Here is a 23255-nt window from a genome sequence, read left to right as displayed (position 1 = left end):
CGTATTTGAGCTAAACTTCCTTCCTGGTGACTGTCATCCACAGAGGCCTTTTGAACCACACAAAGCAACTTTCTTCCTGGACTTCACTAGCCTATCCAGTAAGGACTTGCTTCAAACCAAGTTATTGCTCCAAAGTCACAGAAGTAGGTGGAGGAGAGGATGAGGGAGACGAGGCAGCCAGTGGGAAACAGCATGAAGGCATGGATAAAAATGAAATGATTGACTGCCTGTTCGAACCAAAACTACAGTGATGAATCACCATTCTAGAACTTACCCATAAAATCCCAATAAAATGCAGGAACTGATCTGATGCAGCATCCCTCAACTTCCTACTAAAGTATCAAAATAAAACATAGAAATAAAAGTCCACAACTCAAAACTTCTATTCACAATCAACTTATTGCTGGAATGGAAGGATGTTGCACAAACTTCAAGCTTGTGGAACCAGGAGAAAAAAATATGAAATTGATATTGTGTCTGAATATAATAGTAGCTAATATTACTTGAATACTTAATATATAGCAGGTATGTTCTAACACTTTCTATAAGTTATTTCATTAAATCTTCCTTAAAACTCAATGAAATAGATCCTAATATCCCTGTCTTATAGATGAGGAAACTAAGGCATAGAGAGGTTAAGTAATTTACCTAGTGGTATTTAGCTAGTAAGTGGCAGGGATGAGATTAAAACTTGGATAATCTGGTTCCTCTGGCTCTTCACTCCTATAATGACTATCATCTCTTTCCTTCCATCATTTAGCTCAGAAGAGTCACCATGGCCCCTCTACTGCAAGGGTTCTGCTTTTTGAGGCAGTCAGAATGACATTGGACCACCTCCCTCCTGGATTAGTTTTTTAATTCCTACATCGAGATAAAAACTGCATCTTCAAGAGGATGAGTATGGGAGAGGTTTAATTCTTACAAGGAAAGCATAGCAGAAGGTAGTGAAATCAGAAATCACTCTAGTAGACAATGCAAACCAACAGCTGTGTTTTTGTTTTTCATGTACTTCATTTAGTACAGATTAGTAAGTATATTGAACTTTTGGTTCAGATTAGCAATTTTCAACTGAGAAGTCACTTTAGAAACACCTGGAAAATTTTTTACATACACAAGCCTGTGTCTCCTAAAATGGTGAGCCAGAAGGTCTAAGATGAATCCTAGGTGTATATTTTGAAAAAGCTGCTTAGGTTGTGGAACTGGTTAAGAGCCACTGGTTCACATTATCAATAACAACCCAGTGGGAAAGAAGCAGATTCCAGCTAGGTTTGGCAATCACACCACATGCTTGGTGACCGCTAAGGCTGGGAGTTGGTTTAGGTGATGTATACCTCAATAAATACAGCAACTTCGTGTCCAACTCTATTTATTAGCAAGGGATTCAGCCAGAACATAAGTGTATTCAAAGTAAGGCAATTAGCAATCTAAGCAGCCTGCTTGTTGGCAAACAGAGGGTTTAGATAGATTTCTTATTGGTCTAAAATAAGAACTCCTTCCCCTACCCCAAAGAAAAACAAACGACATGGGCCCTCTAAGAATGCCGTAGAATAGGCAAAGAAAAGGAAGGACATATTCTGAAAATGATTTTTATAGAAGCCAAAGGAAAATTAAAAAAAACAAACACAAAACTCTGATATTTAAACAATAAGCAGGATAACGTGACTTTTATAAAACATGAGTAATTCTCAAGAGAACATGTTAAGATAAACAATAATGGGATGAGATGAAAAAAATAGCGTTATATGGAAAGAAACAGGAAAACTGAAAATACAATAGTAGATTTCGAATATGCTTTAGAAGCATAAAAGGCATGATAAATACTGCAAAGTGTTGAAACAGTGCTGTGGAAGACAAATTTAGTAAGTCACGATACAGAACAAGAGAATCAAGATCTGTAAGTAACAGAAAAAGATAGACAGGCTGGCTTTGTGTCTCAGTTTGTACTCAGACAATGCCTGTTTTATGCCTCTTGTCTTGTGTAATTATTAACTGCTCCCCCTCTCACTTTCAAAATTGTCCTGGTTTGGATATAAACTGTTTGGTCAACTAAATAGGGGGGATAAACCTAAGAATTATGGTTACCTATGAAAGAAACTATAACCACAGGAACAATAGGACTAATCAAAGACATATCTGAGCAAAAATTTTCTGTTTAAAGAAAAAACTGTTTGATGGGCTTACCTCATTCTTGGCAAACTCAATAAAAACAACAAACTATACTTAGAAATATCTGGCAAATTGTCTTCATAAAAACTGTCAAGTATTTAGGAAGAAAAAAAGAAAAAAGTAAACTTCAAAGTGATAAATGAAAATATCATGGGTTTCTCATTTCTGCTACAGTAAATGCTCAAGGACAATAAAGTGAAATTTAACTTTGGGAAAGAATTTCATGTTTCATCAGTCTGTCTTTTATTTGTAAGAAAACTAACAAAGACAGGCTGAGATGTAAGGGTGTAGAAATATACCATATATGAGAAAGACCCATGGAAATACTCCAACTAACTAGCATTTATTTTCCCCTTTCAGCAATCTATGCTAAGGAAATAATCTACAAAGTGGACAAAGATCTTTATTGTGGAAAGTAGTCAAAGCTTGATAACATGTAGTTAATAAAATAATGGTGATAATGGGTTTCCCATTACATGGAAAAATAATGAGCTATGTCCCATCAAATGAAAGAATCTGAATAGAAATTCTCCACATTAAAAAAAAAGTTTATGTAACAAATAGCAGGAGAAATATCTCAGTTAAGAATGATTGTTTCTGCGATGAGATTAAATTTTTTCCTGTTTTCATTTTTCTGATTTTATAATTTGAAAAAATCAATGAAACAGGTAGAGAAATATGATTTGTTTGAAGTTTGTAGAGACTTAAAAGATTCATGACATAATGGAAATGAGCAAACAGAATACAAAATTGATTGTACATTTATCACTTTAGAAATTCATTCATTCCTTGAACAAATATTTCATTGACTACTATGTGGAAAGGACTGTTATAGGCCTTTGATTATGGCCAAATAAAACAGAAAATAATGACCTCACAGAGATAAAAACATGTATACAAGTAGACAAAAATTGGAAGGGAATGTATGCTAAAGTGATGAAATTATTAGTCTTTAAAACTGCAAATATAGTTTTTCACATCACAATTATTGTTTTCATATAAAATTATTATTTTCTTTAAATAATTACTTTTTCAAAAAAGTCAGTGAATAATAGAGCACAATAAAGTAAAGGCAATCTTCCTAGACCAGAATATTATTAGCTTTTTCAGAATTATCCACAAGTATCCTCCAGACCGTTTTCTTAGCAACTTCCTTTGCACAGGATTTAGAATCACTGAACACACAGTAGAGGAAGAAAGCCAGGGATAAGATGTAAGGACATTTTTGTATTTTGAAATGACATTTCTCATGAGGAACTTGAATCACTTTGTCATCACTACCTTTTTAATTATCTCGTCACAGCAATATTATGTTTTCTTCAAACACACACACACACACACACACACGAGTATCATGGGAGTTCGTCAGCTTTTTGCCATTAGCTTGCTTTTCTTTAGTGCCTGTTAAATTTTAGTGTAAAGGAACAGAGACTTAAGACAAGGGAAAATAAGCTAATTAGCATATTTAAGAAAGAAATTGAGCACCAACTAAATGTCAGATGATGTTGCCAATCCACTTGATATGAACTAGTCTACCTAATCAGTACCTCAAACACTAAAAGTAGTTACCATCATTTCATTATCTCTATTTTACAAGAAAGGTTTCCAAGATTCTTTTATGAATGAGTACACCTGGAATAGATTATATTCATATCTCTTAGGGCCTAATTAAATTAACTTGATGGGAGGAAATCCTTTTTACACTGTACATTTGACCCTTGAACTTCAAAGGTCTACTTATATGTAGATTTAATTTTTTTATAACTTTTTCATTTTTGTAAATTACAGTTGGCGTATATGTGGATTTTTTTCAATAAATGCTGTAAATGTATATTCTCTTCCTTACGATTGTCTTAACATTTTTTCTCTAGCTCACTTTATTGTAAGAATACAGTACATAGTACATATGACATGTAAAATATGTGTTAATTGACCGTTTATGTTATCAGTAGGTCTTCCAGTCAATAGTAGGCTACTAGGAGTTAAGTTTTTGGGGAGTCAAAAGTTATATAAGAATTTTTGACTTCACGGGAGAGTTGGTACCCTGTGTTAGTCAAGGGTAAACTGCATATGTATATCAAATCATAATATGTACACTTTAAATGTCTTACAATTTTATCTATCATGCTTCAATAAAGCTGAAAAAAAGTAAGTTAGTTGTCAACACTTAAGGAAATTTTCATGCTAAAAAAATCCAGTCTGGCTTCCTTCGAAAAGTCAGGATATCTGGCAATAGCCTGATGAATAAAAGCTGGTTGCGGCTGAGTGGCGGCTAGCTGTCTCCTTCAGAAAGGTCAGGCACTCTTCGGTTACCTACAATTTTTGCCACTCGCTACTGTATTATTCGGGACTGTTTGTCACATTTTCATTACCTTCCTGGCCCCTCTATGGTATCTCAGTTTGAGATCTCTGCCCTAGGTCATTGATTCTCAAACTGTACTGTGCATATATGAATCCCCTGGAGAGTGCTTTTTTTTTTTTTAATTGCACATAATGGATCATAGCATATAATTTAGTGGAACTTAGTGAGGCTGAGATTCTACACTTTAAAAATTACTTAATGCAATTTTGTTTTAGGTGGTTTCTGGTCACAGATTGAAAATCACATTAGGGGAGACTCTTGGCAATAATGTGGCCCCAAAATATACTCAAAATCACCTGTGAACACAATCACCTGTGAAGTTGTTTGTTTTTTATGCTCCAGCCCCAGAGGTTCTGATTTGATAAGTCTAGTCATCTATATTTTGAAAAGTTATCTGGATGTGGCTAACATACAGAGGCCACCACTCCAGGGAACTGAGGGACTAAGGAACTGTACTTGAAGGAAAGGCAGTGAGTGCAATGGGAAGGTAGGAATAGGACAGGCTAATCTTAGCCAGATCCGAGTCCTTGTCTGGTTTCCCAATATTTTGTTTGATAAGAGATGACATGATGAAATACAATTCTAGGCCTTTCTCTTCTTTTCACTGATGATTATTTCCAGTAACTTTACATTTCGTCAACTCTGATTTTGTCTAATTTTACATGTCAAGAATCTTTGGCTTCACAATATAGTAAAATTGGCTGAAGGGGAGAAGGGATGAGAATCATGGAAAGAAGTGGCTCAAAGACATGAGAACAATGTCTCTTTTCTGTCACTTGTGGTCTCCAGGAAATAGAAAACAAATTGGGAGGACAATAAAGGACGCATGAAATAAGGTAGTAGAAACAGTTTTTCTATTTCTTACAAAATCAATTTTCTTAAGGCCTTACTCTTCCAGCTTTGTTCTACATAACATAGAAAATTCTGGATGGTCATGAACTCTATCCCCCACAGTGAACGAGGACCCTTTTTCATAAAGTGGTACATTTATTTTAGGTTCATGTAATCCCACCTTGACAGATGGTGGGCTTTCCACAGATGTTACTTAGTTCTGTTACACTAGAAGGGATGAAAATGGACCATTAATTCAGTTTAACCATTAGTCAGTAAGCTTCAGTGATGAGTCACACACTGTGCTAGGAGCTTAGGCTTCAGTTTAGTGGAGGAGTGAGACACACATTAACAAATAATTACACTGTTATGCCACAGGTATAGAAAAGCAGAATGTATAGGTAGAAAAGTCACAGAAGTGAAAGGGAGAGGGTAGAGAGTGGTAGGGATAGGGTGGGCAGTGAACTGTGCACAGATGATATTTGAGCAAAAGTTTGAAGGTTGAATAGTTTCAGGCAGATATAAGAGAGAAAGTCATTCTAAGTAGTGAGAACAGCAGGTACCAATGCTTGGAACAGCATTGTACATTCAGGCACTGCTGAGCACAGAGTACAGAGGGTGAGGGTTAGTATCTAGAAGAAATGAGAATTAAGTAAGGCTCAGGTAATGAAAGGACTTGAATGCTGCTTAGAATTCATCCCATGGGTTAGAGTTTGGCAGAGTGTAGGTGATTTCATAAGAGAATTTAGGTTGTTCAGGGACCTGACATTAAATAACACTGAATCGCAAAGTGACAAAGTCAATCCGTTTTCAGTTAGGATTTAATTCTTCTGTTAAATCAAGGAGAAAGCCTCAGTTTGGTGTCAGTATGTCTTTAACACTTCTCTACACCTGGAAGTTTTCCCTTTCAAAAAAGGGCTTGGGCAAAGGTATCGAGCGAAAATTGTTTTGATTTCATTGTATATTTATTTTTAGAGTTAACTTCTATTTGTGGCAAGCGTTTTTCAATAATGTTATGGTGGAAGAATTTAAAAAAATCATTTAAGTAAAACAGCAGGTTAATTAAAAAAAAATGAATGGCAATTGATAATGCAGAGATACAGCAAAAATGACGAAGGTGGTACATGAATGCGTGAAGTTTGGGAAAGAACGCTGTCATTGTTAGTGAGCAGCGACAGAGTGTAAGACGTTTAGTGAACCGGTTTTCTTTCTGACAGTGGCTTGGAGAATATAATGGAGAGCCAAGAATGGAGGCAGAGAAGCCAGTTAGGAGGTCACTGAAATACTATTTACTGTAGGCGGAAATGGCATGGCCATAGTGAAGTGTGTTAGTTTATTCCTGGTATTTCCTAGGGTTATTCTGCATGAAGGGAATCCTAAGCATTCTCCTGGCCTGGCCTGTAGTTAAGTCCTGATGCAGATGCCAAGATCTTTAAGTGGCTGCTGCCCAGTAAGTGTTAAAGGTAGACTTGGAATAAAGATTAGAATGAGATTTCACTATTCTGCAGTATTCCAACCCATTATGGAATATTATTTAGAAGTAGATGCAATCTCAAAAATCTTAACCGATGTATTTTTATGAATGTTAAGCAGGCAATCTTAGCTTTAAAATTTGGTTTCCAAAGTGTCTCTCTCATGGCAACCTGTGTCCTGGTGGTGGTCCTCCTAACCTGTCAGCTCCTCAAGCTCCCTTCTTCCCCTCAGGCTTCGGATAGGCAGCAGGCTACGTGGGCATTCAGAGCAAACATGTTTTTAGGCCCTCTTTGGAAAGTGTGAAACCCTGCTCTTCTTTCCTCTCTTCACCGCTGTTACCGACCATTTAGGAGTCACAGTACGACCACTCTGGTTTAATGCAGGCAGACAGAACCAGGGAGGGCTGTCTGTTCCTATTGACAAATTAGTACCAAGAAAAACGTGCTCTGGATTTCCAAAACTGGACCTAGGAGTGTTTTCCTGAAGAAAAAGATGTTTTGATGAAAATTATTCTCATCTGTTTTTTAAATTTGAATTTACAAAGTGTGTTTTTTTCTTTTCTTTTTTTTTGTATATTAAGTCACTGAGGCCCGTGTCAATTCTTTGTAATTGCAGAGTAGGCTCTTAATAAATACCTGTTTAATGACTATTTATAACTTATTACAGAGAAAACTGATGCTCAGAGAGGTTTTCCCAGGCTATACAGATGAGTATGGATCTATAACTTGAAGATAGGTCTTCTGGTTTTCTTCCTCGCTCCACATCCCTTTGGTTTCAAACAGAAAAATCCTGTTACAGATAGTGTTTTGTGTCTAGAGAACTATTAATACCAGATATGCTATATTATGGGTCAAATGGGCTTTTTGGCCTGGACCGACGTCTTAACAGCCACAGATAACATTGTTTCAATGGAAAATTGAATCCAATTCTAAATTGGAGCTTAATTCATCTACAGATCATTACAACTTGGATGTATAGCTTTCTTTCTATATAGGTATAAAATAAACGCTTTTTAACATAATGATTTACATTTATCTATTAAAAAAATTGCACACACATATTTCTATTCCTAGATATCTTCACGCTTTTTGGGTACCTGTATCTCCACAGAATGTCACAAATCATAAAGAGTAATTTACACATGTTTGTGGAAGGCCTTGAAGACTAGTTTGCTGATGATTATTAGCCTGTGTTTCAGTAGCTTCAGAGGAGGTATGTCAGAATCTTGAGTTGGGGATGGGATGCTTTTTGGAACTATACTCACAAAACCTGGACAATCTGACATATTCTCATAAGGGTGGTGTACCCTGTTTTAATTTTGTGAATTACTCTTGTAATGAATCATTGATAATAAGGTGCATGTTTCAGGAGTGTTGGGGTATAGAAAAAGAATGATAACATTGTCATAAATAAAATGCCTTTTGAGCAGAAGGGTGGTATGAAGCTCAGTGCATTATACCTGATGAGTGGTTGTTAAATGAATGAATGAAAGAATGAATAAATGAATGAAAGTTGCTTTGCTTTATGAAGATTTACCTAGCATCAGTGTGCAGAATGGTATGGAGAAAAAAAAAATACTAGAGATATAAAGGCTATTCAAGAATATTGGTGGGAGGAATTAATGTCTTGTGAAAATAACAAGAAAGGATGGAGAGACGAGAAATATACTGAGAAAGGCAACAGGTGAGACGAGAAGGAAGTCAAAAATATCATGAGAAATCTTGTTATGGGTTAGAAGGGACATCATTTTAGGATATCTTTAAATATTTTGGGTTTAAGGTGAGAGTGAGGGATGTAATTAGAAATTCTAGTTAGAAAGTCCTGGTGTTGCCATAGCAAAGAGACAAATTCAGGTATCTAAACCTTGTGAGTGTACTAGGTCAGGTTATTACCTCATTATTTATACCTCCTTCTTTGAAATTGTGCCCACTAACAAAACTTGTCATGAACAGTATTAAGGATAGTCCATTTATTTATTCAATAAACATTTATTGTTATGCTCATTCCTACTTCAGGGCCTTTGCACTTTTATTCTCTTTGCTTGTAATGTCTTCCTCTCAGAAATTTGCACGGCCCACTCCTTACTTCATTCTCTGCTCAAATGTTACCTCTTCAGATAGGCCTTATTGACTAACCATAGTCATTTTCTAATCCTCTACCCTGCATTATTTTTCTCCATTGCACTTGCCTCTATTGTATTATATATTTATTTGTTTGCATGTCTTATTGTCTGTCTCCTCCACTAGACTGTAAGTTGAGAGCAGAGGCTTTGCTATTTTATTTACTGCTCTAGTCTAAAGCTTATACTGAGCATGTAACTCAGGAATCTGATCATTGTTAATTGGATTAAGGGAGGACATACAATTGGAGGGTGAAAAAGGAACTAATCTATGTGGGTTGAGCCAATCAGACATCTGGAAAATGTAAACTAGGAGATATAAGGAACATAGTCAGATGATTTGGTTAGAGCTGTAAAGTCATACAGAATTCAGGCTCCATCCTGTCATAGTAAATCATATCCATGCAAAAGTTATGGCAGGGCAGGGGAAGAAGCTGGCATTCAGAAAGGAAGATAAAGCAGATGTGAAGTGAGAAGCCAAGAGAAGAGCTATTGGGCCCTAGGGGAAGAAATGAAAGTAGCTGCTCTAACATTTTCCAGGGGTGCAGTCTAGCTGTGTACCTCATGCAATTCTGCTCCTTTTCATTTTCCTGTAGGATTTCAGCACAAATCTCTTGTTTTTGAGCTCAGTGGAGGGAGTTTGTTCCTTAAAACTGCATGCCCTTAGACAGCAACAGAAGTGTTCAACAGAACACTTGAGCACTTGAAATGGCATTAGAGTGCCTGAGAAGCTGACTTTTATATTTCATGTTATTTTAATTAATTCAAACTTAAATATTCATAAAGGGCTAGTTGCTATCAAATTGGACAGAACGGCATTATGATTATTACTTCAAGGGGCCAAAGAAGCACTATTAGTAAAAGATAATGAAAGCAAAAAAAAAGAAGAAGAAGAAGAAGAAGAAGAAGAAGAAGAAGAAGAAGAAGAAGAAGAAGAAGAAGAAGAAGCCACAATGGTGTCACAGAGCCCAAGTAAAGAGTGTTCTACAACACCAAAAACTACAAGAATGTTAAGGAAATGTGTTTGGTAAAGTCCCACAAGTAGAAGTGTTATTGATTTTTTTAATGGGAAAAACCTGGATTCAAACAACAGGGGTTAAACAAATCATGAAACAATCTACTCAGGCAAACTAGCCATTAAAAGCAATGGAAAAATATAACATGAAAAGATATTTAGAATATATGAGTGTTAAAAATTCATAAAATAGCATGGTTCCAATTTTATAACATACATATGTCTGGATCTCTGGGTCGTGAGTTTATGGGCAATTTTTATTTTATTCTTTGTCATTTTATTAATTTTCAGACATCCACAAAGATCTTAAATTTTTTTATAATCTGAAATAAAGGAACAAATGATGTACTTAACACAATAAAATGTCTACATCTTTTCACACTGCATTACAAACCAAAGTGATAGTAAAGGCAGCTACTAAAATAACCACTCTAGATTTCTAAAGTTAGTAAGACTCATTCACAATTTCCTCCCAACACTTCTAGACACACACTTTGAGATCTTACTTAATTGTTTATAACTACAATTATAGATATGGCTGCAGAAGAGCAGAGATTGTGGGATCCTCTTAGAAGGCAGAAGAAGGTCTTTCTTGGATAGATTAACCTAGATTTCCCACTGTCAAAAAGCTAGGAAATGGACTAAAAGCTGCTTGGAGTCCTCCTGTCTTCTGAGTTGGATTCCTAGGGTGCCTTAAATTAAAGCTATATTTTAGAGACCACTAGATGGCCCTCTGTGCCTGCAACCAGGTGAAGGCACGTTGGATTAATTCAGGTAGATTTATCATTCATTATCAAGTATAGACTAAAGCATTTCCTTATGTGTGTAACACAGTGTGTGATGTGACTCAAATTAATTCCTTGCATAGCACCAACATAATAATAGCTCTCTGTCTGTACCTATTAAATTCACCATATACAGAAGCAAACACTTTGTTTAATGGAATCCCTTTTTAAGTACCTCTGGTTGGAACTGAACAAATACAATTCCATAACTGAGCCAGATTGTGATTCTATTAGATAAAGACATGCTGAGTGTCTTTATTTATGAAAATAATTTTTTAAAAAATTTTAACCTGGAGAATATAACCCAACATTTGACTTTGAGTTGAGACTTTCGACAGAAAATACGTGAATAGATTGAAGGCAGAGTGTACAACCATCAAAGTGCTTTATACTGACAGTTCAGCTAACGACCACCCCTAATTGAGAGGAAAGTACGAGCAACCCATTTCTAGGTCATTTTTAAGAATGCTACTGAAAGATCCAGACAGAGCTATTGTTTGGAACTCTACAAACTCAGCCACTTTGCAGAGTGATGACAACATAAAGCTGGACTGCAAATACAAAAGATCTCAGCATTTAATATAGAAATACCATCATCTCAGAGTGCCCAAGCTTCAAAAAGCCGTGGCAACTCTGAGTTTTCTGAAAACTTTTTGTAAAAGGTTTTCCTTTCTTCTATTCTTTGATGCCAATGCCCAGTTAGAGTGACAATAAGGCTTTTCGTTAATTATCCCCAACTGCTTCTAAAAAATTTTAACCATTATACGCTTGAAAAATTAAATGCATCAAAATTTTACTCAAGATGATCTGTGGACACCCATGGAGTAGCAGTGCATATGTATTTGCTTTTATAATTATAGAAGCAATATGCATTTAAGTTGTATGCAGCAAACAGTTTTGACATATTCAGCGTTCAATAAGACGCAGAGTTTGCTTTATGGGTATCCCTTTTCTATAAGCCTTAATACAATAGGGCTACTGTCCCTTAAACTGTGAGTTAACATATGCCATAAATCACTTACATTAGTATAGATAAAGCCTGTATGAAAAATAGAAAACTTCTAAACCTTTGATCCATATCAAGTTAGACTCTCCCCTTTCTAACAACCCCCTTCTTCTCCAAGAAGCCTAAAACATCAATTGGGTCATCCAAGTGGGTGAGGTCACCGCATCTTAAAAAATCCAAGCTCTACTTCTCTTGAATTTTTTTTGTCCAGCTGCAAAACATATAAGCTGAACCAGATCTGCCTCCCCAGAAGCTGGACCAGGTCACCCTCTTTTTGTTTTTTACCTCCTCCATGCATAAGTCTATGTCACAAAGTGTTTTAGTCTTTATTGCAGCTGTAGCAAATTACCACAAACTTAGTGATCTAAAAGAACGCAAGTTTATTTTCTCATTACTTATGACTGGAGGTCATAAGTGTGAAACCAGTTTCACTACGCTAAAGTCAAGGTGTAGACAGGGCTGCATTCCTTATGGAGCCTCTGAGGAAATAATCCATCTCCCTTTTTTAGTGCCTAGTAGCTGCCTATATTCTACAGCCCCTTCTTCCATCTTCAGTGTGCACCACCCCGATCTCTGCTTCCATCATCACTTCATCACAATGACTTCTCCTCAGACTGCCCACATCATTTTTATGAGGAGATGTGGTTACACTGGGTCCTCCCGGATGTTCCAGGATAAGTTCCCTATCTCATGATGTTTAATGTAATCATAGCTGCAAAGTCCCTTTGACCATAGAAGGTAACACAGCCACAGGTTCTGGGGATTTGGATATAAAGATCTTTGTGAGATCATCGTTCAGCCTATCATAGCAGAATAAGCCATCTCCTTTTCTTCCAGGGACCCCTACTTCCTGTCTCCCATCTTTTTCACCACCTCCTTCTTTTATTTGCCCAGATATAAGGTAGAAGATATCAAGAATTAGAATTAGATAATGCTACAAAAACCTGAAACCCAAACCATATGCTCCAACTCAATATTTTTCTAAAGAGCCATGCACCTGGGCACTGGACATTAAAGCATTTATTAATGAAACAAGACTGTCGTTTCCATTCTATTGTCCTTAAGTGTAGAGCCTGGGGGGCTCCTATGAGAAATTAGAGTAGTAAAGGCAGGACTTGTGAATTCCTCACTAATACCAACTAATAGAAATACAACGTTATTCTTAACCTCTGACATGACTGTTCCAGAGACCAATCATTCAGAACCCACACAAAGGAACGACTAGACTGGACATCCAAGTTTGCTCCACTGCTGACTACTTTTATGCACATCTAACCTGAGGGTGCACTTCGGTGAATTGGAACTCTGACTTAAGTGGGGCTTTGAAACAGATTTCTTCATTTTTCTTAGGGTTGGTCCACTGGAATTGTATCTGCTAAGCATGAATATCATATACATATTGAAAATGCATACAGAAGTACTCTGGAGAGCAATCTGGAATACTCAAGTTCTTATCCTGATTATTTAAATTTTTATTAATCTTGCCGTTCATCACTTTATGTTCAAAGAATGATCATTGTCATAATAATACACAATGCTCTAGGTACAGAGCTTAGGACTCTGCAGACATGATGTTGTCCTCACCATAACTTTATGAGATTTTTCAAATTTTATGCATCAAGAAATTGAGGTGCACAGACATCAGGCATGTTTCCCAAGATAAGATGTCTAGAACATTGTAGAGCCAAGATTCAGAAATAGGTCCGTGCTTTGCAAAAGCCTATGCTCTTAAATCCTACTGTGTATTTCTTCCATCAATATGTTATTGTCTTATTTGCAAAATAAAGGTAATAATACTATTTGTCCTGCTCACCTCACAAAGTAATTGTGAGGAAAAATGAAAAAAAAAGAGAGAGAAGTGTCTGAAAGGACTTTGATAAATTTAAACATATTCTACAATATATTTATTACTGAAATTGTATTTTCATATTGCAGTACTGACAGCACTGGTGAGGAAATGTGAAGGTAACTTATCCTTTTCTTTTATTATTTTAAATTGTGTATGTAATACACTTATTTTTAGAAAAAATAGAAGCATGGATAGGGAAAACGTGGAGCTCTGCCATTTAGTTACAATCTCCATTAACATTTTTATAAGTAAAACACTAACCTTTATATTTTACAGACATAAGGTCATATCGTACATTTCCAGAGACCAATCATTCAGAACCCACACAAAGGAGCAACTAGACTGGTCATATCGTACACATATTTTATACATTTTAGGTCTCTGTGTCAATAAATATATTTTCATTTTGAAGATACATAGTTAAGATTTAGTTTTTTTCTCCTTGTTGACTTCTTACTTCTGACAATGCATAGCTCTTTCTAGTACTCCGTGTGTTATCTATACATTGTTATCTGCCTCACAGGACTGTTAGGGGGATTATAGGAGCACATTTGTGAAGAAGCCTTAATAGCATAAATATATATACATATATATGTGTATATATATATTTATACACATATATAATTGAAATTTTTTTCTTCTAAATTAATGTCTCAAATGAATAATAATGAGGCATATTTCAGCCTGACTAAAAAGAAGTCATCCTGATTAATTCTTTAATACTAGAACGCTTGAAGGCTCATCTCCATCAGTAGACCATCCATGCCAATCAGATACTACTAGCCTTTCAGTGTCAGGGTTTACTGCAGCTGACACATTACTAGCCTGGGTCAGTATGCTCGATCTGCTCCCTCAATGCAAGAAATCAAACACAGTGTTCCCTGAAAGTGTCTGAATATTACACATTCAGAAAGAGATCTGGGAATTTGGCTGAAATGTTAGGTTTGTAGGGGAGAGGTGGGAGGAGGGCAGGAAGCCGGAATCCTTGCTCACTTTTTCCCTGTTGCTCTTTTACCCTACCATCCCATAAAGGAAAGATCTGAGAAAGACAAATGAGTGGCTTAAAGATTTCCATTAGATTGTTATTCATGTACTCAAAAAGCAAAGCAATGTGGCAGGTGCTGAGATGTTCTTTCTTCTTTGCCTAGTTTTATAGATTTGGCATCACATTTCTGGTGCTGTGCATTCCTCTACTCTTCCGTGTATGTGAGTGGGACTAGATAGAGTAGGCAAGAGAAAAGGCAATGTGATTCTCATCTCTACATTTAGTTGTGCCACTGAAAAGAACAATACCTTGCTATGGGAGCCCCATATAATCGTCTAGGACAATGGTACTCAAAGTAGCTGCTTTGCAAACTGTTACCTGTTCATGATGAGATAAGAAGTTTATACCAGTATGAACCAACACACTGCTTTCTTCATCAAGAAAGACATGCTGTGAAAATAATGTCAGATGAGCCAAACAATGTACTTAGTGGTATAGTAGGTGGAATATAGTTGGAAACATTAGACTATGTGGCTATATCTGATGAATGATCTATTATAAGCTTAACTATAGGAGAAACTTATGACCAATGTGAGAGACCAACACTTCTGAAAATCCTTATTGAAACTTATTCTAAGGCTCTAGAAACTGTGTTAGATGTACCACAGGTAAAAAGTTGCCATTGGTACAGAAACAGTACCTAAGGCATGTTGTCTATTCCTAGGCAAGTGTGCAATCTACTGAGGTTAGTTCTTTTTTTTTCATTTCTTTTCTTTTTAGGGTGGGGGAGGTAAATCCACTTACTTTATTTTTAAGAGAAAGAAAATGAAGGAGTAGGTAGAGAGTAAGGTGGAGAATGAAGACATGTTACACTATGAATCATATCCCATTTCGATTAGTAACTACTAACGGAGAATTAGTGGAGAACTAAGACTCGAATGATTTATACCAGATCATAACCAACACCTCTGTACTAGGTATTCTGCTAACAGTACAAATTTTTGCAGTCTTTTACTTTCTTATTTGAAATACATTTCACAAAACAACCCTGTCAGATTGGTAAGGTACCTTCTTTTGACTGATAAGCACAGATGCTCGGAGATAGAGACGCTTGCCCAAGATTACATGATCAGTAAGACAGAAAGGTAGACAGAGACTCTTTTGACTAATATTTAATATATCTGCCATTATATTGTACTCTTCTAACCAACATGATTGCAATTTGACTGGAGGTATTCATGAAATAAAATCTGATGGCACAAAATCCATGGTGCCTTCTGCAACAGCAGAAGATAAAACATTAAAGAATTAGACATTGAAATTGGTCTTCAGATGATTCAGAAACTTAGTTCAACTGATTCGATTGCAAGTTAACTCCAAGATGTAATAATCAGAGAAAATCAAGACCAAATACTTTCTATGACTACACTGCATAGGCACAAAGAAAAGGGGGTGAGACAGATAGTGCAGATTTAAAATAAAAACTTCCAAATCAATTCTAGGTCTCGGTTCTTCAAGAGAAATCTGTAAAACATCACTGATAAGGAAAGTTTTGCATGACTTGACATTTAACTTGAAATCATTTATCTTCAAGTCAGCAACAATTAGGCGCTGCTATCAGCTATTCATCACAAATTGCAAAAGAATGCATTTCCCCCAGAGGAGAGCAGTGATTAGCATGAACAAGTCAAGGAAAACCAACAGTTGAGAATAGATGTTTTTAAAATAAATGTCTTTCACCTGTCCCCTCATGAGACCCTAAGTTATGTAGTGGTATCATCGTTCAGTCCCTTGTACCACAAAAAAAATGGTGCCGTGCTAGCCAAATGCTAATAAAGAGGTTACAGAACTTAGCCTTGTATTGTCAAAGAAAATGGACCATCTAAAATACTTATATTTCAATGGGAATTAACATTATTAATTGGTATATATGGCTCACAAGACAGGCAAATTGTGGTTGGTACATTCGACAAGAGTTGAAAATAGTAGTGTAGTTACTTTTTAATTCCAAGAGTTTGGATCTAAGCCAATTATATTACTTCATTAGCTTTGCCTAATGGAACCACTATAAAATTAACACAAAATATACATTTTAGGAAGAAATGTAAATGTGTCACTATCTCAGCAGTTAAATTTTAAGGAATTAACTTGAGAAACATTACAAAACCCCTAGAAGAAAAAGCATTATGGGGAGGGAAGAGAAAGAACTGTAGGAACTTAATGTGACTTATGTGTAAATATAACTAGATCCATATGCAATATCATTATTTGAAAGTCATGGGTATAGAATTTAGAAGTAAGAAGTGATCATCCTAATAAAATGAATTAACTTTAAGGAGAAGTTTGACGGTAGTAGTAAAGTTAGAATTTTGGGGATGGAAACGTGCTTTGACCCTATCCTATGTGTAATGTTGCATTAAACTTTTATTATGTAGTGATAATACACATATGGTTTCCAAAAGTGGATAGTTAAATATCTTGCTTTTAATGGATTACTCTGCTTGAAGAAAGTTGTTTCCTTCCAAGCTGATGGTATCATATGTTTATGTTTTGAATAAGCAGTATATTAAAATAAAACTAGTATGCTTTTCTCTGGGGTTCGCTCACTTGTGTATCTCCTTCCATTCAGGAGTTGGGGAAGGCTACTATCAAAACCATTATTTATTAATTAAAGACTTCATATGAAAGAAGCCAGCATCTCAAATGAGAGAGACTACACTGTTGCTGTCCCTGCTCTAAAAGCAATTTTGATTTGTCTGAATAAGAGACACAATCTAACTTTACTTGGTTGTGTGGACAAGCCTACTTTCTTCTAGAATCCTTTATTCAGGCACTTGCACAATCAACAACTTGGGTCACTGGGTGGTAGACTCTAAAGAGGACAGTGGCTAAATTAAGTCAATTTTACTTAATGTGTAAAATGACTTTGACATTCTTTTATATTTGGACAGTTTTTTAAAAATCACATTAGTGTATTCCAGAAAGGTCCACTTTTCAGGAGAAGCAAGGGAAAGATCAGTTATTTTTGCCGAAAGCAGATTATGGTCATATTCTAAAATTACATATTACAATAATCTGGCATTGAGATGGACATTCTTAATATAGAACATTATAGAATGACATTTAAATGATATAGTGAAAGTAAGACAAGTTAAATATGTTTGAATTTAAAATACAAAGATATATGAAAGAAAATGTCCTAGTTGGGTAAACTAGATCTGAGTTAATATAATAATCTCTCCCTTTCAAGATGTGTGCCATGAAAATAACATTGACAATGGTGATTTAAAATAAATTTCTGAATTGAAATATGGAAGTAATGTACTAGGCAGAATATTTATTATATTGGCTGCTTGTAAAGTTTGTCCCTGGAGGACTCTGTTCCCTCAGTGCTCCTAAAGCTTTGGAGTTCACTGATGCTAGATGCTGCTTCATGGTTTCCCTCATCCCCTTGTTGTAAAGTGCTGTATACTGCACTAATACATCATGCAACACAGACAATTTTCCTTGCAACTAAGGAACACTAATTTTAGGGAAAATTCTTGCTATTTAAGACTCTTGCCAAACAATCTACAAATAAGAGTCTGGAGACTGTGAACACTATTGACAACTTATGAAGTATTAGATAATAAAGAAGCAATGATGAGAAGCAAGTGATGCTGACTCTTGAATTTCATTAGATCTGATTCTGCATATAGATTAATAATGATGCACCCTATGGATGCAATTTCATGTTTATAACACTTTGGCTATTGGCAGCATTGTGCACCTGTGTTTTCTATGCCTTCCCATCTGCTGCCTATAGTCATTCAGATTCAGGTGATGGAAATATTTTAGATAAAAGTTAATTATCCTGCACTCTGCAAATCAAAGCTCTATGGTTCAGCATTAAACAGGAATCTTCTGGGCAATTGCTAAAAGTAGTTTGCATCAACCCTTCTTAAGATTACTATTGGCAGCATTGTGCACCTGTGTTTTCTATGCCTTCCCATCTGCTGCCTATAGTCATTCAGATTCAGGTGATGGAAATATTTTAGATAAAAGTTAATTATCCTGCACTCTGCAAATCAAAGCTCTATGGTTCAGCATTAAACAGGAATCTTCTGGGCAACTGCTAAAAGTAGTTTGCATCTGCCCTTCTTAAGATTAAAAATGTAAGGTTCATTTTTTTCTAGAAAAATAAATCTTTAGTACTCTTGAAATTTTATACATAGATTCTATCAAACTTTTGATATTTGCCTTTACTCATTTTCATATATATACACAGATATATAGATATATACATATACATATATACACATATATAAATATATACATACATATGTGTGCATGTATGTATATATGTATGTGTGTGTATATACATATATATAGTGAAAGAAGATTGAAAATATTTTTTCCAGCTAAAGGGATACAGTGAAAATTAGATAGTTAGAAACTCTCCAGTGTCTGGACTCTTTTACTAGTATATTGACCAACGTTGGTCAAGCCACAGAACTTTCCTTTAGTTTCTCAAGCTTTAAAATAGGGCCAATACCAATTACCTATCTGTTTCAAAATACTTTGTGCAGGCTTAATGAAGTTTTATATTTTAATAAAGTAACGCACAAAATGAAGAAAACGCCTATTGCTTAAAGGACCCCGCCCTCTCCTTAAATATTTATCTCACCATTATTATCAATAGTTATGTTCATAAATAGCTTTTTTGATTGAAAAGATATTTAATTTTTTATCCCATAGGAAATTAAATCATTATATCTTTCCTTTATTTCTAGATAATTGGAGCAGAAACGAGCTGATAAGAGCAACTGCATACAGCCAGCCTTTGAGCCAACATCACATAGAAAGAAGGTAGAGACAAAGAAACAATCCCAAATGAGTCATCCCATCCATGCTATCACGTATTATTGCTAATGCATTCCAATACCCAAGCCTAATTAAGCACTCTTCTTTACCTATTGCTTCTGTACTAATTGAAGATTTCCTGTTTACTCAGAGAGCAGATGCTGCTCTTTCCACCACATGCTCTCAGAGTTCTTCATGGGAGCGAAAAACTCGCAGTCAGGAACCCTCCATCTCCACCCCTAGAGCTAGTCATTAGAACCTCGATCGCACTCCAACATCCTGAACTTCGACTTCTATTTCCGTGTGCATCCACTAGGTTTCTTCCAGCAAGTCGAAAGATGATTTTTTTTTTTTCACTTATTATCTCCACTTCCTTCCATCGGCTACCTTTACCGCTCATTTTATTTCCGTTCGCGTTTAAATGTTTTTATTTTACTTTTACTGAGGTCCTTCTACCTACCACCTACGGATACGGTCCTATACTTAAACAGTATCAAAGTTGTAAAGCCCTGTCCCCTTTCTCTCCGCCCTCCTCCTCCTGGGCAAGGGTTCCAGCCCCCAATGGCGCTCATCTCCACTCCACGCTCCAGCGTCCTCTCACCTGACTCTCCCGCGGAAACTCCTGGCGCACGATGCTGATCACTGGGATGTGCAGGACGGAGCTGACCAAGTCAAGCTCCATCATCTCGCCCTGGCTTTGGGGGAAGGCGAGCAGCGCCGATACCCCTTGCACCACCACAGTGTGGCACACGCTCTGCAGAAAGGAGAAAGGGTCACTGCTCCACGGCGAGCTAGGGGAGGAGAAGGGCAAGAGCGGCAGATCGCCCAGGCCCGCCTCGATGGCCATCACTACTTCCAAAGACAGGTTGTAGGGCAGCAGCCCTTCTACGCGGTTCAGGTTGTCCACGGCGAAGAGGAGGGCGTCCCGAGGCCAAAGGGTCTCGGCCCCGGCGCCCTCTCCGGGCTTGCGGGCGCCGGGCGGCCCCCGGCCATGCAAGGCGCTCCCCAACCAGCGAGCGCCGGGAGAGGACGCCGGGGGCCTCCAAGTCCCTGGCTCGGGCTCATCCCGCTGGGCGCCCGCCGGGCTGCTGTCCGGAGCGCGGCTGGCCGCGCGGGGGGCCGTGGTCCAGGGCTGCAAGTGCACCGCACCCACCCTCACCGCGTGCCCGATGCGCTTAAGGATCTGGCAGGGCTGCGGGTGCGAGGAGGAGCCGGGCACCCCGGCCAGCACCAGTGCGCAGGGCGGCGGCAGTAGTAGACAGACCCTGCTCAGCAGCCACCAGAAACTCAGTCTCCTCATTACTGAGACCCGCAGGGAGAAAGCGCGCCCCCTCCTGCTCCCGGCTCGCCCCCCTGCAGTCGCCGCCTAAGGTGTCCGCCCCCAGGTCCGGCGCGCAGCTCACTCGACGCGGTGAAGCGCTTCCAGGAGCTAGAGCGGTCTCCGGGCCATCCAAGTGGGAGCCTAGCGCGCCCTTGACAGTCTCAGATCCCACTCTTGGGTCCCTGCACCTCGCATCCTCTGCCCGCCCTGTCCCTGCGCCGAACCGGGCAGGCGGGCGGGCCAGCGCCGCTCACCCGCTGCTGGGGCGCGCATTCCCTGCCCGCCCCATCTGCAGGGCGGCTCGGGCACTGCGTCCGGCCCGGCGAGGAGGCTGGGCTGAGGAGCAGCTGGAGTTCCTAAGGGACCGAAGAGATAACGCGCTCACTTAGATTCTTTCCCTTTTCCACCCAGGCGAGACCCACTTATTTCCTTGGGGTCGCGAAGGAGAAGGCGTTCACGCCCAGAGTGCGGAAAAGAAGCCAAAGCCGTCTTGCTCCACGGTCGGCGGCCCCCTCGCGGGCTCGCCCAGCGCCGGCTTCATTTTTTTCTTCCCTCGCTACTTCCTCTCTTCCTTTCGTCCTCTTTCCGCCTAGACGCTGCCGTCACTTGCTTCCTCGGAGGAGCGACGCGACTGGCCAGCAAAGGGTGGTTCAGCTCCGAGCGCAGAGTTCTCCCCGCCTCGGCCGCGCCTCCCTGTTGCTGAGCCCTGGCACTAGCCTGTCGCTTGGCTGCGCTAAACGCCCACTGGTGGTGAGATTCTCGGATGGCACTTTCCGCGCCCCTGGAAAGTCCTCTTCTAGGAGTCGTAGTTTAAAATACTCTCTGCGACCTCAGAGAGCAAGGACTTAGAGCCGCGGATAATTCCGAATTCGGAGCTGTGCTCCTGAGGAATCTAAAATCCAGTCGTTCTCTGGGATAAATTCAAAGAGGCTGAGACTTTAACGGGGCTCTTCTCTAATATGTGTCGCTTTCAAGGTATTTCAGCCTAAGAGTATTTAAGCAAAAATCGTTTACACATTTAATCTCAGCTTCCTTCTCTTTGGCAAGTGGGCCTTTGCGGTTTTTTTCAGGATCCCTACGTTTTTAGATTCTCAGAATTAAAACAGTGAATTCGAAGCAATCATTTGATCAAGACATTAAAGAGATTCAAAATACTTTTAGAGTTTCAAACACAGTCAACTGCGTTTCCTAGTTTAGACCATAAGTCTTCCAGATCACTGTTTCTAGTAAGTTCTTTCATTTGTATGGTAATACAGTGAGGTCAGTGGGTTATCATATGATTGATCTTGCCTTCCATGATCTGAATGATCCGGAATTAGAAAGAAAGGCGAGGGTTAAGGGTAGGTCTGTGGTTTCCACATATAAATTTATTTTATGCTACAGTATCATTTGGGAGAGTCGGAGAGTTGCCCTTAGGGCAGAGCAAGCCCTAGGAATCAGCAATTCTGAATTTCAATACCACTTCAAGAGACTTATGACCTTGGCAATTTATTTCACCTGACCTTGTCCTATTGTTGGATCCGTTAAATTGTTATGCAAATACAGTTAGCTTTTAGCTCTGGAGAGTTGTTTTGATTCGTGAGCTAAAGTTTCCATCCTGCTTTAAATCTCTGGGATGAAGAAGCTCTAGCTACAAAAAATTCCCAAGAAGGTTGCAAAAGTGAATGCTGTTTTCCTCAGCACAGACCTTTAAAGGCATCTCAGAGCAAAACTTATCTGAACACCCAAAGTAGCCCTTGAAAGGCTGGGATGCCAGAGGAAAAAAGGATCCTATGAGGAAAAAGTGAAAACCGTAATAGAAGCTGAACCAAAAGAGAAAAGTTACCACCTGAGGCCCTAGCGCGCATCCCATGCATGGATACTGGAAATTCCTCATCATTCCAGAGGATTCCACTGATTGGGATCTGAGTGAGAAAGTGCAGAATTCCCTGGTCCTCGCACTGTGGGAAGATTGGGAATCTATAAATTGTGTAGTAAAGAGGTATGTTTGTCTGTGTACGAGTATGTGTGCACTGAGGAGTTTAACGTGCCAGCTTGTGACCATGACCTAGAGTGGTTCTCTTAGTTCTTGGCATGACATATATGTGTTCAAATCAGGTTCCCGAGAAAATAGATGGTGATGAATAGATGGGTCTGTTGGGTATTGGCACCCTAGAGTCGGTCACTGTATGTATGCTCTTTAGGCCCCTCACAAGGCCACAACTACCTTGAGGGAAGAAAGGCTGAACTGGTGGTTCATAGAAGAGATGATTCCCATGGTTCTGAGGACAGAGCTGCCCCAGCTCATGATGAAACTATAGCTGAATCTTGTGAATATCGAGTAAGCAGTGAAGAACAGCCTTCCTTCTTGTGATTCCTTTTGTTTCTTTCCTGGGCTTTTCAGTTATGATACATCGATTTCCCGTTTCTTTTGCTGCTTCATTCTCTTTTTCCATATCACTGTAATCTGAGTGTTTCTGGCATGATTCTTTTCTCTCCTTTCCCCACATCTTCCTTTTCTT

At 38.4% G+C, this 23255-nt stretch overlaps 1 protein-coding gene across 3 annotated transcripts in view; it reads right to left on the bottom strand.

Annotated features, from left to right (window-relative positions):
* The window catches only part of GRIN3A (glutamate ionotropic receptor NMDA type subunit 3A), a 140840-nt gene extending 119444 nt beyond the window's left edge, over positions 1 to 21396 (bottom strand). For all 3 annotated transcript variants that reach the window (XM_015589115.2, XM_025046565.1, XM_006911510.3), the window contains exon 1: positions 20035 to 21396. In XM_015589115.2, the coding sequence (XP_015444601.1) occupies positions 20035 to 20733 (699 nt within the window). In that variant the 5' untranslated portion in view covers positions 20734 to 21396. The remainder of the gene's footprint in view (positions 1 to 20034) is intronic.
* Positions 21397 to 23255: the final 1859 nt, after the last annotated feature.

Source organism: Pteropus alecto, unplaced genomic scaffold (assembly GCF_000325575.1).
Source record: "Pteropus alecto unplaced genomic scaffold, ASM32557v1 scaffold114, whole genome shotgun sequence".
Taxonomy (NCBI): domain Eukaryota; kingdom Metazoa; phylum Chordata; class Mammalia; order Chiroptera; family Pteropodidae; genus Pteropus; species Pteropus alecto.
Note: the sequence above shows the minus strand (reverse complement) of the source record. Positions and strands in the feature narration are given on the sequence as shown.